Here is an 18,240-nt window from a genome sequence, read left to right on the forward strand (position 1 = left end):
GAATGGGTGCTGGGCATTAAGGAGGGCACTTGTGATGAGCACTGGGTGTTGTATGTAAGTGATGAATCACTAAATTCTACTACTGAAACATAACTTGGAAGAAGTTTCTTGGTAGAAGAAAGAAAGAGGAAAGAAAGAAAGAAGGAAGGAAGGAAGGAAGGAAGGAAGGAAAGAAAGAAAGAAAGAAAGAAAGAAAGAAAGAAAGAAAGAAGAGAAAGAAAGGAGGAAAGAAAGAAAGAAAGAAAGAAAGAAAGAAAGAAAGAAAGAAAGAAAGAAAGAAAGTTTCAGAATGCCTGCTTAGGTGGTTGACAAAGCTATATTAGCATAAAAGTCAGCACAGTGCTCTCATTTAAGGAGAAGAAAAAGGGGCCCAGGCATTGAGGGGCTTCTGGGGTACAGGCAAAGTCCCAGAGGGTGGGTATATTAGGTGCTTAAAATGGGTCACTACACTCTAGATGCATGCTTTATGAATTTTTCTCATGAATATTATATTCCACCATAAAACACTTTTTAATGTTCTTTAATTGTGTGTGTGTGTGTGTGTGTGTGTGTGTGTGTGTGTGTGTGTGTGTTTTAACTCCCAACCCAGAGGAAAAAAGTGCTTAAAGAGGAGTAGAGGGAAAATGCTTTTTGGGCGACTGGGAGAAGGAAAAGACTGCCTCCAGCTCTGAGTTTAGCTTCGGTGGGCAGATGTTTATTGGGCAATAAAGCCCTTTCAGTTCCAGAATCTGGACACTTTAGCCTGGCCTGAGCCCAAGGCCAAGGCCAATGTGAAGCAGGGAGGGAACATACTTGGCTAAGTAAGGGGCCTTGCTCTCTGGAAGGATGTGGCCAGACCCTTCCCCAGTATGGACACCCTGTCCCTCGTCTCCCCTTGGTACACACACACACACACACACACACACACACAAACACACACACGGGACTCAGGACCAGTACTGCTACTCCAATGGCTAGCAGCTTCTGAGCTGTGCCTCAAACAGATAATAGGAGATGGGATCAGAGCTGTCTGCCTCGGGCCCCTCCAGCATGGGATGGCTGGGGCCACCTCAGCTCCCTGGGAGGGGATGGAAGGGGAGAGTAAAAAGAGGTCAGACCTCATTCCCTTGCTCTGCTGCTGTTCCCTCCCCTCAGGCATGACTCCAGGGACTGAGTGCCCCCATGCCTGCCTTGCCCAGCATGCTGTCTCACCTCCTCCCCTTCACAGCTCCCTCCAGTTAAGGACAGTCAGATGGGATGCCCCTGCCCAGTGCAGGAGAGTGACTGTGATCTCCCAGCGTGAGCCCAGACTGAGTTATGAAAGCTCTCCCCTGGCAGCTGTAATTAGTCTCCACCTCACACCCCGCTCTCGCTCTCCGAATCACAGGTTAGAGGCAGCCAGGCTAAGTGCACCAGGGAGAGGGGGCCTCCGCCGACTGTGGCTCTCCTGCCCCCATCGCGCTCGTCCTGTGGCCAGCACTTCCCCGGAACAAACCCAAGCGCCTCCCTCGGCCATTAATAACCTCCTCTGCATTAATGAATTGTGAACACAAGGCTGGCCATTAAGACAGCACAGGAAAATTCTTTGTGTTGCAAAGGCTTTTTCTCTGGACACCCATTACTGTTATGCAAACCCTCCCTGCATGGGGTAGGGTCCTGCTGCCTTTTTATTTGACAGTTTCCATGGAATGCTCAATAAGGAAACACACTAACTGCATGCCTGGCCAGGAGGGGCCCTCTCTGATCGTCCCCAAATACAAAACTTATCACTGCCTGTGAAGCCCCAGAGAAGGAATGGGTGCCCTGCCCAGGAAATCCTACCCGGGACAGGAAGGAACCCCCACCGTTGCCAAATTTGGAACAAGGAAGGTTACAAGGAAGAGATAAGTGACAGCTGCAATAAACTTCAGAGAAATGGAAGACATTTGGAAGAAGCAGACGTTTCACAGGCTCCTTTAAAGGTGAGTGGGACCCAGGGACTTGGAAATGAGAACGGAGAGATGTGGTGATAATGATAGCATTTACTGAGCATCTCTCATGTGCCACACACTGTTCCAAGAGCCTCAGGTGTTCTAGCTCACGTGCTCCTCATTCAGTCCTATGACTTCAGTCTTATTATGATCAAGATCCCCATCTTAGAGCTGACAAGAGGCAGAGACTCCCAGGACCGTGCTCAAGACTTACACGGCTAGGGAACAGAAGGACGAGGACTCACACAAGGCAGGCCACCCCAGAGCGCTTGCTTGAGGCCACTGTGCTAGTCGGCTGCTTGATAATTAAAGGATAATTAAAGGAGGAAACCCCCGCAAGTGCCTGGTTTTCAATTACGTAGCTCTGTCCCCGGTGGGCAGTTTCCCAGCCTGAGGTAGCCAGCTGCCTCACTCCCTGATGGGCACAGCCCAGTGCCTGTCCGGGGCCTGCCCAGCAGAGCCTGGAGGCTAGCCTGCCACGCCTCCACGCATGGACACTCTGCTTGACCAGCCATCCTGGAGGGGCAGTGACCTCCTGTCCTTCAAGGATGCCACCCCCACCTCCCACCCTTCCCTGGCTCCCTATTGCCCGAGCAGGCCTGCTGACCTATCCATGCACGCACCACCTCAACCACCCCCCACGCCAAGCCTGCTAAATGAGTATCCCCGGCACTCCGCCCCAGAGCTGTGTCTCAGCTACCCTGACCAAGCCCTGGGACCTGGCCGGCAGCAGAGCACAGTCCCCCAAACACAGGATGATGGGGCTGCGGCAGAGGGCAAAGCTCTGGAAAGTCTCTGCACTCACTCCCTGGCCTGACGCAAAACCGCCAAGTCGAGCTTCGCTGCCACGGCAGTTCCGAGATGCCATGGTGCAATTCTCAGTCTGATCTTGGTTTCCCCAGCTCTCTAGCTGCTTCCAAACCCCAGACCCCTTCTTCCAACAGGTTTCTCCAAGGAATCAAAATGAGTCTCTCTACTTTGCTAAGAAAACCATATTCCAGAGCTTTCTGCTACTGACTTCTCAGTCTGTGCGCCGCTGAGTCTCAGCAAAGTGGCTGGCCGAGAGACTTGCTCCCCTTCATATTTTCTGGGCCACTTCCCCCCATAATCCATTGGTATGTTCTGGGCCACAGTCACAGAGCTTCTAGGGCCCAGCCTGTCCACCCCACTCACGTTGGAAACAGGGTTTGGCATCACCACACAGCTCTGTATTCTGGGAGGCCAGTGTTTTGGGAGGTGGGGGGCCTGGAGCTCATTCCCTCTACATCCAACATCCCTGCTGGCCCTTCCCCTTCCCCAGCTCAGCCTGCTCAAGGAGCATGATAGCCAGTATTCCAAGAATGCTCCTGTTTTCAGAGCACATTCGAAGTCCAAAGATTTCCAGACAAGTGAATAGCCATAAAACTGCGTTAAAGGACCTACAGCCTTCAGGGACTGCAGCTTAAAGGAACTCAGCAAACTCAACAACCCCCAAGCTATCCCACAAATGCCCCTGGAGGTTCTCTTAATATTTCCCAGAGAAAGATGTTGCATCTGTCACAACAATGCCTGAACCAAAAGACCAGGACCCCCAACTCAGAGTCCTTCGACTTGTAACTATACATAATGCTCTCCAGGCAGTTAGCTCTGGGAACAGTAGCTGAGGGGCTCCAAATGCCCCCTGGGAGGACTGATCCTGCCCTGGAACACAGAGAGCCAGGCATTTCCTTCACACTCTGGCTAGCTGTTGGCTTCAGCACAGGACAGTTTTTGCTTAGATCCTCAGCCCCTGGTCTGGAGCCACAGGTCCAGAGTGTCAGAGGAGTGGCACCTAGGTGCTGTCTAGGGTGGGGCCAGACCTCAGTGGCCCACCCAGGATACTTGCTGTCTTCAACCCAGGGCCATATGATCCCACTAGGACCACAGAGTCTAGGAAAGGAGACATGAGCACTAGTTTGAGTCTGTAGCTGACACTGAGTTTGATTTATTTCTTCTGGGTTATTTGCAAGTCGCCACAGGCCTGGAGAAGTGAGTTGAGATCTCCAGGCTGGAGGGACTGTGGCACTTAGCTTCCAATGGTCCTGGTCTCTGATAGTCCTGGGTAAGTCTAGATTCCTCCCCAGGGCTCATACCCAGTGGACTCACCGCTGTCCTTACTTGCTGGGGAAAAGGGGAGTAGGGATCCAAGGCCCCTACCAACAGGTGCCCATCCGAGAGAAAATGAATACACGGTGTCTGGATGAAAGGGCACATTAGGATCCTGTGGAGGGCAACCTAGACCCCAAAGGGGAGACCTAGCCAAATAAGCCATGTGTGAGCATGTGACTTTCCCTCCCTGAGCTTCAGTTTCTCATTTGTGACAAGAGGGATGGTCTTAGAAGCCCAGAGAGGTGCCTTCTAACACCAGTAGGCATGAAGCTTCTCCGAGTTAGGTGAGCAGTGCCCCCATTGGCCAGCACCCCTGGGAAGCAGGGCTCAGGCCACTAGTTCTGCCACCATTGGTTGACCAGCCACCTCTGGGGGTGCACTGAGGGAAGGGAGGCCAGGTCATAGCCCAGAAGTCCTGGCACCAAGCCAGGCCCTAGAAAATCGGGGGTGTTCCTCTCTTGGGCCTATGCACTTCATTTCTGTAGCCTGGGGAAGCCTGGAAAAAGAAGGTGCAGGAGACTGAAATCTTCCCTGTCCCCAGACCACTTAACAAATGTTCCACAAAACAACCAGGTGTTGGACCCCAGGGTATCTAGAAACTGACTCGTAGGCACACACTTGTTTCCCAGGTCCTGAGGCAGAGGCCGGACGTCCCAAGCCGGACCTCCAGGGAAAGCAAAGCCCACCAGGACTAGAGCCCGGGAGTTCTGACCAGCTGACTCTGAGACTTCCAGCTCAGAAAACCTTGCTTCCAGAAGTGCCACCACATGGGGTCGGGGGCTTCTAGAAGGCAAAGATGCCCCAGCCAACACCAGCTGTTATCTCACACCAAAATATCAAGCCAGACCAACTGCTCAGACCAACTGTGTGCCGCTTTGGCCTAAAGACTTGGAGCTCACATTTAAAAGATGGGACTATCTAGGGCCCCCTTGGTGGTGGTTAAGCGTCTGACTTCGGCTCAGGTCGTGATCTCACAGTTCATGAGTTCAAGCCCCACGTAGGGCTCTGTCCTGACAGCCCAGAGCTTGGAGGCTGCTTTGAATTCTGTGTCTCCCTCTGCCCCGTCCCCACTTGCTCGCACGTGTGCGCTCTCTCCCTCTCTCTCAAAAACAAATATACAAAAAAAAAAATTTTTTTAATTAAAGAAAGATGGGAATATCTTAACTAAAAATCCATACTTCTAACTTCTCCAGAAAGTTCAGTAGTTCTGGCAGTGCTGTGTCCTCGTACCCACTCAGCCACCATCAGCTGGCCTGAGTGACAGCTGACCCTCGAGCGGCAAAATGCTCCTGCAGTCCACCCCCAGCCCCACCTGTGCCCAGCCCAAATCTGAGAGTGCCCTTTAACGTGCTCCTCAAATAACTGTTTCTGACAGTAGAGAAGTGTGTCTTTTCCCGTGCCTTTCTCAAAAGCGTGTAAATGACATATAGACCAAGAGGGTTATATCACTCAAGAAAAGTGAGCGAGAGCTCATTCGTATGTGGGGAAGTGAAGACAATGCCTACACACATTCACTTCACTCACCGCCTGCCTGGCTCTGGAAACATCTGAGCACATCACCTACCCCAACATATGACTGCAGTCAGGAGGGACTTCTCACGGGCACACACAGGCTGCCCAAGCGAGAGCCAGTACAACATACAAAGATACACCCGGTTTGGCGAGCACACTGTGACTGATGTCACCTCTGCAAGCTCTTACACTCCCCAAGTTCCACCCCGTGTGTCCCCTTAGCAAGGGCAGCATCAAAGGAAAGTCTGTTTCTAATGAGGCAGGCACAGGACAGGCCCCAGGGGTCAGAGCCCAGCCAGAAAAGTTTAGGGAAGGGCCAGAGGGGAGTACATATCAGTGAGGGAAGAAGAGGAGGGGGTGACAGATTTACCTTTACCAGCCTCCCTCACCAGCCCCTGCCTCTGTCCTGGGTCTTCACTCAGAAAATACAAGCCTCTGTCTCCCTCTCACCACCACCCTGGGCCTCCCGGCTGCAGACAATGTCATGCCCTCCCTGCCCAGCAACCTGGCCCTCTCTCCCCTCCTCGAGCCACTGCAGGCCTCTCCGTGGGTCCCAGCTTGGCTAGCCAGAGAGCCCAGCCACGGGCTGCCATAGCAGGGACACGGGAATCACCTCCAACCCACAAGGCTGGAGTCGGGCAAGCAAAGAACATTTAGAAAAGAGATGGTTACTCTCAGGAGCTGAGCTGGCCCCCACTGAAGCAGAGAGGATTTGGGAGACAGACACAGGATTGCCCCTCTGCCCAGACCAGTCCCTGACATGATACCGAAGTCCCACTGATCATCTTCCAGAAGCCCCTTCCAATTGGGACTCCACCTCCATAGTGCCCTATCATCCTACTGTGTCCTGTAAATATGTTCCAAGGTCACTCTGCGAGGGGCTCTACACGGCCCCTGGAGCATCTGGGCCCTGGAGCTGAAAGAAGCATTAGAAAGGGCACAGGGCCCAGAGCCGGACGGACAGAGGTGAGCCTCTAAGGGAGGGGATTTGCCCGCTACCGGGACCACTCAGAAGTGGCTCTAGGCCTTGGGGCCCCACCTCCTACAGTAGAAAACCCAAACCCAAGAGCATGGCCTCCAGAGCCTTCAAGATTTGGTCCCTGTAGGACACCTCCACCTTATGTGTGGGGTCTCTCCCATGGGCACCCAACATACCAACCTTTCTCCAGACAAGCCTCGTTCTCCTCCCCTCCCCTGGCACTCTGCATGTGCTGTTCTCTAAGCCTAAAATGCCCTTCTTTCTCTTCTAGAGACTCTCCAGGGAAGCTCCTTCATGCCCTCATTCAGCTTCCAGAAACCACATTTGCAATGCAGATTGCCACGCATGTGTGCCCCTGCCGCCAGGGCAGGAGACCCCAGATCCTAATGCAGAACAAACAGGGGACACCCTAGGAAGGTCCTCTCCCACTGCCCATCGCCAGGAATAAGCTTACAGCCTACACCTGCACTTGTAGCTCCCAGAACCCCTATGACAGACAAACCCCAAGAGTAGCAGTAACCCGCGCTGCCTCAGACCCACGGTAGAACCCAGCCCCACTCCTGGCCAGCACAACTGCCTGGCCTCATCACAGAAGCAGTAAGTTTGAGGCCAGGAATTTACACACAGTGGATGGGCACATTCATCCGGTGGGGCTGCCCCAGAAGTCGCCAAAAGTTCCTCTCTCTGGGCCTGACAAAACATCGCTGATGGCTTGCATCCTTCAGACAACAACAGCTATTAAGAAGAGAGCAAATCCTGGAAAATCATAAATCCTAACAGTTCAGACCTCTGCCATCAGGAGTCCCCAGGGAGGCAGGTGGGCGAGCCGCCCATAGGGAGAGGGTCCTCATAAGCTGGGGACAACCGCCCACCCAGGCCTCACCCATGAGCTGCAGGTTAACCCCCAAAACTGCTCAATGAGAAGGAGCAGCCTGTGAACATGGAGGGGTCTCTTCGGAAACAACCACCGCTCAGACATTCCCCATCAGGTGCAGGGTTACCTAAGACATTCACCCGCAATCTCAGGCCATGCAGAAATCAAACAAGACAGCACATTAGGAAACAGATGCTCTGCAGGGTGCTGGCTGTGACTCACAGGAGAAAAGGAGCTGCACCAGCCCTAGGTACAACGATGGATGGAACTGAGAAAACGGGATGACCGCACAATCTCCACACCCCCTTGGAGACAGTGGCAAGCCAGCAAAGCCCCAGCCCTGCCCTGCCAGCCAACGGAGACGAAGCTTACCTTTCAGAGAGGCAACGTGTGACAGAGCCTGGGCATACGTGGCCGTATTCAGGAGGGTCCCCGGCAAGCAAGAAGGGAAGAAGGGTCCTGTGGGACCCACAGTTCTCCCCAGGCTGCTAGAGAAAGAAACGCACACTGAGTTCCCGACCCTGTGTCCCCGCCAAGCCTCCAGGCCCCAGGGCCCCACCAGCCTCACCTCTGTTGGGCTTCCAGGACCTCTTTCTTGCTCCGGGCCTGGTCCCCGGGGGGCGGGGAGTTGATGTTTCGCACAGGCGGGGGTGTCACCTCTGCCATGGGCTCCTTGGCTCCTGGCTCTTGGTCGGAAGCTCCTCTCTCTGTTTTCCTCCATTTGGCCCTTCGGTTCTGGAACCAAACCTGAGTCCCCAGTGGAAACGCATACGCAATGGAGGCAGAAAGTAAGACAGGAGGAGAGAACCAGACCGAAACTCACATGCCTGGTTCCCGTACCCAGTGCTCACTGCTCACCTTGCAGCAGGTGTGGGGGACACAGCCTCCTCTCTCCAAAAGATCTCCCAAAGCAGTGCCCTCTGAACTGCAGTTTCAGACCCAGAGAGGGGTCAGAAGATCAGTGTAGGAGGCACGACAGGCATTTTTTTAATGACGGTTAAACCACAGAAAGAAGCCAAATGCATGGCCCACGAAAGGGTGCAAGTGTTGTCTTGTGGAAATGCTCAATGTATTCAAGGGCATCTATTTGATGTGAAATGTACTTCCTATGGTTGGGGAGGAGGGAGGTGAGGGAATCATCATCCAAGCAGTTTGTAAAACACTGCCCTGGGGTTTCCTCATCAAAAATACTCATTCACTCTTCCGGCGGCTTTTCCTAAGCACCTGAGTGTGTCTGTCCTCAAACCTGGGATTTAACCCTGAAATCATCTCTGACACATCACGACAAGCTCATGACCAGCAGCCCAGCACACCCATGAGAAACACTGACTCTGGAGTCAGCCTTAGTTTAGTGTGAATCTGGTTTAGAATCCACCTGACCCTATAAGGCAGGTAGATCTATCCCTGCTGTTGAGATGAGAAAATTAAGCACAGACAGGTTAATCGACTGGCCCAAGGTCATTTAGGTGGTAAGTGGCAGACACACAGCTTGAAGACCAGTGGTTTGTCTAGGGACCATGACCCAAACTCCTTGGGGGTAATAACAGTGGCCACCCCCAAGCACTGTTAGCACAGAGAGGCACGAAAAACACTGAGCACGGTGCCCGACACACAGCCATCAATCAGTCACTCAGTAAACATCAGGTAGCATTATCCCTGCCACCCTCAGGTTAGCAGGAGGCTTATGATTCACCTGCTTTAAGTGCCTTCTTAGAGACTGGTGTGGAAATCTTCAAGCTTTGCCAATCAGGACGGCATCTGCAGAAGGCCAGACTCATGGTAGCCAGGCAGACGGGGCCCAAGGTGTTCCCAGAGGTCAGTGAAATTCTGCTGCTCTTTACCCAGCAAAACCTCTTCCCTCCTCTCCTGGGGAACCATGCCTGGCTTTAAAAAAAGCTTTGGCTAGACCTCCCTCCTCCTCCCCCGGGGGGGAAATCCTCTCCTCCTCCGCCTCACGCTGGCCCGGAAGAGAGCCTGGGTCCCGGGGCTAAGCCCTCTGCCAGCCCACCCCACTTCTGAATTTTCATTCTCCTCTAACTGGGTTTCTTTCGTTTTTAATCGAGTTGGCTTTTAATTGCACATATCAGCAACCATTGAATAATGATTTTATCTATATTCTAAATTTAGGGCAGTTAAATGCAAAGCAAAATGCAGACACTTTCTTGTGTCTTAATTGAATGAAGGTCACAGCTATAACAACATTTAATTGAGCTATTTTTCATTATCATATTTTAATGACTTTGCACTGACAGTTCGCCTGCTTCTGAGGAAAGAGCATGATGGAGTCGTTTATTTCCCTATTTAGTTATTGTTTGACAACATCAGCTTCGATTAAGACCCTGCTTTATAGAACATTAATCATATTTGAATGAGCAAGGGGTATAAATGTAAACACATCTCCCTTCCCGCCACCGAGGCCCACGTCCCCACACGGAGGCTCACGAAACAAATACTTCACAGCCATTGTCTGTTTGCATAATAGCCAACAACAGCCGGCACAACAAATCCCCGCTTTAATTGTTACCACCCCTATCTCACCCTTGCACCTTTCAGGGAGAAGTTATGATCTTCCACTTCTGAATGCTCAATAATTGTGTCATTTATCTCAATTTGCAGTTCAGTCTTTAGGCAGCTATTGGCAAGCTGGCATTAAATAAAGAAGGGATAGACAACATCCTGGCCAAAGGAGATTTTCATTTCCAAATAATAATCAGTTTAATTTGCCCGCATATGACCAATGATTCATGTTCAGATTTAATAATCAGGATCACATAATCTGATTATAGGGGAAATAATTTGTTTACAACCCCCAATTTACTGCTCAGAATTCCATTATCTCTCTTCAGCCATTGGTTTTTAAGAGATACTAACATGACCCAGGGGAACCAAAAGCAAACTATTATATTTCCTACAATTAGATCTTTGCATAGTCTTAACCCCAAGCCCCTACATAAAAAAGAACAGAAACAGCATGGAGGAAACCCCATAAATAAAATGAATATATAATTGTGCTCAAAGAATAGCTCTCCCGGAGAGGCGGCGCTGCGAATCTGTTCCTCCCGCGCTCGGGCACATCTGCTGGGCTCGACGGGTTTGTGCACTTAAACATAATCACCGTGTGGCTTCCAGAAAGAAATCCTGCTTAGAGACGGCCACCGTGAGCCGTGCTCAGCTCTGAGGCAGCCCTTTCGCTGCTGCCGTTTAAAGATTTTTAAATTGCACACGTTCTTCGGATCCACTTCGCTGAAAGAGTCCACGTCCAGGGGAAAAGTTGGACATGATGCAATTTCTGGAAAGCAGATCCTACCCTGTTCCCATCTGAAAACACAGTTCTCTGCAATTGACCGGCCTTACCCCAGAGCGGTCAGAGCTGCTTTGAGAATAGCATCTCAGCTCTTTTTTTTTTTTTTTTTTTTTTTTCCAAAGCAAGGAAATGGATGTGCATTGATGTAATTTAGTACCTTAGAGACGCGGACAAATTAGTGTAGAACATTATCACTAGTTAATTATGAATGACCGATTAATCAACCTAATCTAATATTCCACATTATGTTGATGTTATTAAAGTGCATCATGAAAATGACAGATAGTCTTCATTTGCTTTCTTTGGCCAAATGTGCACTCTGCAGTCATGATGTCAAAAAAAAAAAAAAAGTTTGCCAGTTTTAATATTAGAGAGTTAAATAATTAAAAAGAAGGTTTACCTGCACTCTGGCTTCTGTGAGGTTTATTTTCATGGCCAGCTCTTCTCTGGTGAAGACATCAGGGTAGTGTGTTTGGGCAAAAACTGCCTCAAGAGCTTCCAGCTGGTAACAGGCAAAAATATTTACCGGTGAGAGGCTGCGGCTAGGTGAGAGGAAGCAGATGCATAGTTCAAATTTGCTAGGAGTGGTGAGGAAGTGGTTTCGAGGATGAAATAGGGGAGGAGGAGGGAGAAGAGAGCTCTTCGAGAAGATGCCACAGAATTAAAATTTTAACCACGGATGACTGAGGAGCTAAGACTTACAACATCGGTGCTCCCCCAAGAAATAAGAATAAGAGGAGAAGCACAAATATTCATTTGCTTTTCCATTTACATATCTTCATAGGAATCAAAGTCTAAGAGTGGCCTTACGAATCAGAGCAACCCACACAGCTTTCCCCATAAGACAAGGAGAATAGAAACAACTAACAGAGGTCCTCACTGTGCCAGTCCCACAGAAACAAGCTAGAGGTATTTGGGCTACTTTCCCGACGGCTCCCAGTTTGCCCCAGGGGTGGCACAGACCTAAGGGAAAGAGCCCAGGTCCAGGAAACACACTATGAGGGTCCCGGTTCTAGCCCTTCCGTTTATGGACAGCAATACCTTCTACAAATCAGACAACTTTGGGGGCCCCGGTCTTCCCATCTCTCTACTTGGAATAAGAATGTCCTACCTGCATTTCTCAAAGGGTGATTTCAAGGTTCAAATGATATTGCTGATGTGGAAACGTTCCCCAAACTACCAACCTCAGGCACATGTGAGCGGTCATTATTACCGATTCACTTACTGCCTGGCGTCGTGAAGTCCAAATCACCTGCCCTCTCCCCAGACAGATTTCTTGACACATAGAGTGTTCAAGAACGATCCAGTTACCATAGTTGGCTTTATTTTAAAACACAAAGAAGAGCTGCTCAAACTCTGGGTTTTTTGGAGGCAGGAAGTAGCCGACTCTCAGAAAGGGAACGCCATCATTACCTGCTGAAGAGTAAATGTCGTCCGGTTCCGGCGCTGTTTTCTGCGCAGAAACCCATCATCGAAATCTCCTGGAGAGTGGTTGCCAAAGGGTGCAGTGCCTACTGGGAGCAAACTGAATCAGCCTGAGCAGAGGACCTCCCTGTTCTCACACCAACCCCGGACACACCTGCTCTATTCGGAGGCACCTCCAGGCATAGTCCCGTCTGTCCCAGAGCGTCTTTCTCTGCTGCTCTCATGAAGGCCCCTTCTTTTCTACTCTCTCCTGCTCTCTCCTTCTCCCAGTAACCTTTGACTTCAGGCCCAACTATGCCTATTTCATAGGGCGGATGGCAACCTTACTCCCCCCGGGATGGCCAAATCGCCTTCTTGTCAAATTCCGGACTCTGTGCCAGGAAAAATCACTGGCTTGAGGCAGAGCCTTCACCTGCCCTCTGGTTTCCAGCTGCACCTCTGTCCACTGTGTTTTTATCTCATCCCCTACCTACCTCTGACTCTTTCATAGAAGCCTCAACGGCTCCCTATTGCTTACCTGTTAGTTAACTTTCCCTTGTTTCTATAAACAACAAAGCTTAACAGCTGGGGGCGGGGGAGGAAAGAAAACACCAAGAGCTTTCACTGCACGTTTCTCCTAGAACTTCAGGACATGAGGAGGTAAGAAGTTTATAAATGAATATTAATTACCATTGGTCACAGCTCATCAGCACCATAGTGGATCTGTTATATTGATGTCAATTAACAAGAGGTCTGCACCAATAGCTACTGTCCTGAATTCCAAGCAGGCTTAGACACGGCCACTCTCTCCCCTCTCCCCAGGCTCATAAAGGACCCACTGCTCTCCACTTCCCTGAAAAGAAAGGCGTCCTGTCCACCGTCCTCCCCAGCAACCTCCCAAGCCAGAACAGAGTTTGGCCCCAAACATGCATTCACATCATTTTCGAAATATGCACCATGTGCTCAACAGTCTACAATGGCCTCTTAGAAAAACAAATGAGCAAGTTCCCATTAGCCCGTGCATGCTGTACCTGCCATGGGCTCTGGTCTCAGAATCACTGCGTGTTTGGCATTAGCAGCCGGCAAGCCACACAGGCAACCTCCCTCAGAAAGACCTGAGTCCCAAAGAAGCAAGGTTCTCCGGGCTCTTTAAAATTCTATCTACTAACAGGGGTCCCTCCTACTTATTATCCTGCTCTACAGTGCCACACACATCCTTTGCCATAATACCCCATGCTTCCCTGAAGCCTTCTGTTCCATCTTCTTGTCCAAACTGCACTCTTCCTAAAAACCCTAGTTACAAATATTTCTCTCCTCTCCCCTCATTGGAAACTTCAAAAGGACAGCCTCAAAGCGGTCTCATTTCCAGTATTTTGTGGGAAACCAAACTGTCTCCTTTTGAAACAAAGCACTTGATTGGTGAGGACAGAATGCAGACTCTGAGATGCTCCAATCGTTATCTGCCTCAGCCTTCTAACTTACACCTGCCGGTCCTAAATTGTTTCACAATGCGTACACATAATATCTGTAGGTGAAACATCATATGTCAAATTGGATCCAAAAAAAGACTGATGGTCCATCAAATGAATAAAAACAAACAGAAAAGAGGAAAACCTTTGAAGAAACTTTTTACTTAAAAATAAGTAGACGTGTTGATAACACTATGAAAATGTTAAACCTTGCCGATAAGTAAACAAAACAGAACAATGAACTGCTATTTTCACCATTCTGGCAAACATAAGATGCATAATGTTACCCAGTACAGTTAACAGTATAATAAAATGTGTGTGTTCATTAACTATTTGTAGGAGCATTAATTGGTGCAGCCTTATTAGAGGGGTAATTTGACAATATTCATCAAAAATTTAAGGGCACATACACATATTTAATCTGTGAATAAGTGTTCCAAAATAGAAAAAGAAGAACATTCCTGGCGACATGGCAATAAGGGGGAAAAAAAAAAACTACTGGAAACAGCCAAAGTTCCCATCAGTACAACATATAATGGAATATTACACAGCTGTTTAAAAGAAATCAGTAAATCTGTATATATTGACATGGAATAATCCCCAAAATATAGGTTACAAAGTAAAAAAAAAAAAAAAAATAAAGCAAAGTCCCAAATGATACGGCAATATGATCTCAACACAAATAAAGCATAACATATGGGGGGGGGTGTTTTTCATGAAGGAATCATAAGAAACCAACAATAGAGAGTATCTTTAGAAAAGAGGTGGAAGGAGGATTTCACTTTTGAATGCAGTTTTCTCTTCTATTTGAATTTCCTTAGCAGGTATATGCAGTACTTTTTAATTCAATATCAGTAGAATCCCAGAAGTGAGATTATGAGTCATGCCTTGCTTTCTCCTTTATGCCTCTCTAGATTAATAAGAAATGAAAATTAAAAAGCTGAGAGCCTGAGCGAGATGTCATATTCCAAAGGTCGGTTCTTGGCCTTTCTATCTGCCGCAGATCACCTCCTCCCCAGCAACATTAGACAAACATACAACACCACTTTCTGCAAAACTGGCTCAGAAAGACATCTTCAAAGGGATAAAAAAGGTTCTTAAAGACACGCCTCCTTTTCTCCTGGTTGTAGAATCAGCACTGAGGTGGGATGTGCCTCGGGTGAGGTGGGAAGGAAGGGTGAGCAGCATACAGCTCAGTGCACGGAAGCCATGATAAGGCCGGGCCACGACCCTCCTTAAGTGACTTCTGCAACCCACCCTGCGGACAGGGCTTCCCCTTAATTATCCAAGCAGCCCACCACCTGCTAAATACCCAAATCTTTGCCTTCCCTTCTTTAACCAGAAGAGTAGGCTGCGATATGTCAGTCTGTTCAAATCCCCCCTCCGGACCTGGGGTACAATGTCAGGGAGTGCACCTTTTAACCTCTTCATAAAGCAGATCGGCGTGGGTCCTTGGAGATTAAAGGACATGAAACGTAGGCAAGAGTCTGGTCTCTCCTTCTTAGGAATGCTGACCCGAGCTAGCAGAGCTTAAACACTGATCCTTAGCCTCCTTTAGAAAATTCTACTGAATTCTTAAAAGCTTCCACGGTTAAGACAAAACAAACTTTCTGAAATCCCTGTGCATGTTGGCCAACTGAGGCTCAGCTACTGCTCTAGGTAACTGGAGAAAAGGCGGACTAGTGTCCTCGGATGTCTCCGGGTCCCTCAGTGCCTCACCACCTCTGCCCTCCCCCATGCCTCCCTCAACGTCCTGGCCTCCAACATTCTCCCACCCCACAAATAAATCATAGGAGTAGGTTGTCAAAGCCTAGCCTGGTATTGTTCCCAGTTAGAAAAGTTCTAATAGTGCATGGCTGAGACTCTTGTTCTGAGGAAGATGCTGTTAAAAGGCCAGAATGTGTGGCTTTGCATTTGTCTGACGCCGGCTCTTGGGGGTCCCCCAGGCCCTGTGTGGGGGCACCAGAGAGCCAAGCTGTCCCCTTCTCACAAACCTACTTCCACCTAACAATCCAGTGCAGAGACCACACAAGGGATCCTGAGGCAAAATTTCTTCTAAGGCCTGGAGACCCTCAAAGTCTCAAACCCTGGCCACGGGGCTCCCCCTGGGAGTGGGGAGTGGTTGGCATCTGGGATCAGGAAATCCAGTGAGTCACAGGGAGGAGCCAAGCCAGGGCACTCGAGGGGTGTGGGGGTACACAGGGCCACCTAGATCCAGAGAGCCACGGTGGACCAGGACAGACGTTACAGCTTCCCGGAGCAGCACTGCCCTGTGCTCCAAGTGGCAGCAAACTACTATGGGTCGGGCTCAGGGTCCATGTCAGACGATGCGGGCCAACTCCCTAGTCTACCTTGGCTTTTCTGGATGTTTGCAAAACACCGTGAAAGATTGATGCGACCCCCAGGGCGGGGGAGACCCGATTAGAGGCGTGACACCAGCATCTGTGCTGGGAAGACCGGCGGGTCCCTGCTGTGCCAATAGCCCGGGGCCGACTGGCCCAGGCGGGGAGGGAGGTGGGAGGCAGGTGGTGACAGGGCGGAAGGCTGGAGTGGGATGTAGGGAGGAGGCCAGGGGCACCCGTATCCAACGCCCAGCGGCTGCGACCCTAGCGGAGCGGGAACCCAACCACCCACCTGCCACACTGCCGCTCTGGCCCTTTCTGGCCAGCACCGGCCGTTCGGAGCGGCCGCAGGCGCGGCGCTTACTCACCCTCTAGCTGTGGCGGACAGTGGAAATAAAACATCGCCGACGGCCGGATCAGCTGGACGGCGGGGCCCGGGGAGAGTAACCGCTGGACAGACAAGGGGCGCGTAGCTCCGGCCTGGCTGCAAGGCAAGCATCGATAGAATCTAAGTCTCACTCTGCCCGCGCCCCGGACTGGCCCTAGTGCGCACTGGGCGTCCTCCTCCTGGAAACCACCCTTCCCCCCCCCCCCCCAATGCCCTAAGTCCACTGTGGGGACTGGAGGGGACGTGGCAGCCCCACCTCAAGCCCGGTCCCCTTGGGACAGCCCCTCCGTTTGGGTCCACCTCCCAGACAGCCATGCCCCCACCTCGGCCCCAACACCAAACCCGGGAAATCTGGCTCCCGGCTCTCAGGGGTCCCCCCCCCCGCCCCCCCCGCTCAAGCTTTGCACCCAGGCCACCGCAGCCGGGTCCAGCGAACGCGCCAGGGCATCGGAGCGAGCTGCAGCCCTGGCCAAGAAGGCAGCCGAGCCCCAAGGCCAGACGCGCGGGGCCGGGTGAGTGGGTCGGGAGCCGCGCGTACCTCGGCGGACTGCGGGCGAGGAAGGCCGGAGCGTGACTGCCTCCCGTCCGCACGCTGGGCTCGGCTGGAAGCGGGCGGGGCTCGGCGCGGCTGGCGCCCGCAGGACCAGAAAAGTGACTCGGGAAGTGGCCAGATGTCTTGCTGTCTGTCTACAGCGCGCGCCGCGGCTCAGCACTCGCCTTTATAATCTCACGCATAATTGGCCTTAATCTGATTATTTCCAGCGCTGTCTACAGCGAGTAACTTGGATAGGTCTATTGGGCCTTACAAATGGCCCACGTGGTGTTAAAAAAAAAATCCATCATTTCTCAGCAAACATCAGAAATGTTTTCCTTCTTTTAAAAGAGGATAGAAACAACCAGCACTACCACCACCCCCAAAAAGGCATTATTTTCTGAACACTCCACCCACACCCACCCCGAGTCCCCTCTGACTCAAACCTTCTTTCTCCGTGAAAAGCTTGGATATGGGCTTGCCCTTGTCAGGCCTGGCGACTCCCGGGCTGCAAATTGACAAAGCGCTGCTAATTGTAGCCACCGGATGGGTTTTTGGGGGGACTCTGCACACGGCTTCCCTTTCCAAGCACCCGTACAAAAGGAAAGTTTGATTTTGTTCTCAGCAAGGGGTCCCTGAATTTATGTTCGCTTCTCCATGCAAATGATATGCGGTGGGACCCCTTCGCAATTACTTTTAAAATGCATTCGAGGCAGACACTCAGCGGAGAGAGACCGCCCTTCCCTCTGCCTGGGTGAAAATTAAACTCTAAAGTACCGGGCTGAAATTTTCAAGTCAGGGGCGCGGGATTGGATCAAATCACATAAACTGCAAAAAAAGCAAGTCTAATGGTGCATAATTGGTTCTGTAATAGCATTACACCAGGATAATAGCCCGTTACGGCCCCCTGCACTATTAAGTGCTTCCCTGGCGGAAAGCCTTTATGATATTAAAGGGGGAATATAATGATATTTTGGTTATTAAATGCGTGTAATTAATTTATGCACCACTGAAAATAAAGTTGGTATTATGACCCACTCAAGATGCATCAGAAGAGGCAAGTCAGACAACTGTTGATAAGTTTGGTGTCTGTGTTCCGTCTAGACTGCTGATTTTATTTTGGGACGATGGCTTCTTGGACAGACTGCATAAATTGAATATTTTATAAACATTCTAATGCTGCGTTCGGGAGCCCTGGCGAGGAGGTGGGTCGGGTCCCTGCACCGCCTGGGTTCCAGCCTTGATCTTAAAGACACAGCGCGTTGGAAACAAAAGGCCTGGCGACCCCACACGTGGACACCCGCCGTGGGCAAGGTGCGCCAAGCTGAAAGGCAGCGAGTGCTGGGGCCCTGGGACTCCG

At 50.7% G+C, this 18,240-nt stretch overlaps 1 protein-coding gene across 6 annotated transcripts in view; it reads right to left on the reverse strand.

Moving 5' to 3' along the window:
* DRGX (dorsal root ganglia homeobox) overlaps nt 1-18,240 on the reverse strand; it is a 37,634-nt gene that overhangs the window by 17,610 nt on the left and 1,784 nt on the right. The window contains exons 1-6 of one of the 6 annotated variants that reach the window (XM_040485718.1): nt 17,327-18,166; nt 16,329-16,444; nt 12,159-12,259; nt 11,146-11,247; nt 8,010-8,188; nt 7,814-7,929 (exon numbers count right to left, since the gene is read on the reverse strand). In XM_040485718.1, coding sequence (XP_040341652.1) covers nt 7,814-7,929; nt 8,010-8,188; nt 11,146-11,247; nt 12,159-12,259; nt 16,329-16,362 — 532 coding nt within the window. In that variant the 5' untranslated portion in view covers nt 16,363-16,444; nt 17,327-18,166. Of the gene's footprint in view, nt 1-7,813; nt 7,930-8,009; nt 8,189-11,145; nt 11,248-12,158; nt 12,260-16,328; nt 16,445-16,886; nt 17,290-17,326; nt 18,167-18,240 lie in introns of those variants that run through there. The other 5 variants (XM_040485721.1, XM_040485719.1, XM_040485720.1 and 2 more) reach the window with 5 other exon arrangements.

Source organism: Herpailurus yagouaroundi, unplaced genomic scaffold (genome assembly GCF_014898765.1).
Source record: "Herpailurus yagouaroundi ecotype Mexico unplaced genomic scaffold, PumYag 163, whole genome shotgun sequence".
Classification (NCBI taxonomy): domain Eukaryota; kingdom Metazoa; phylum Chordata; class Mammalia; order Carnivora; family Felidae; genus Herpailurus; species Herpailurus yagouaroundi.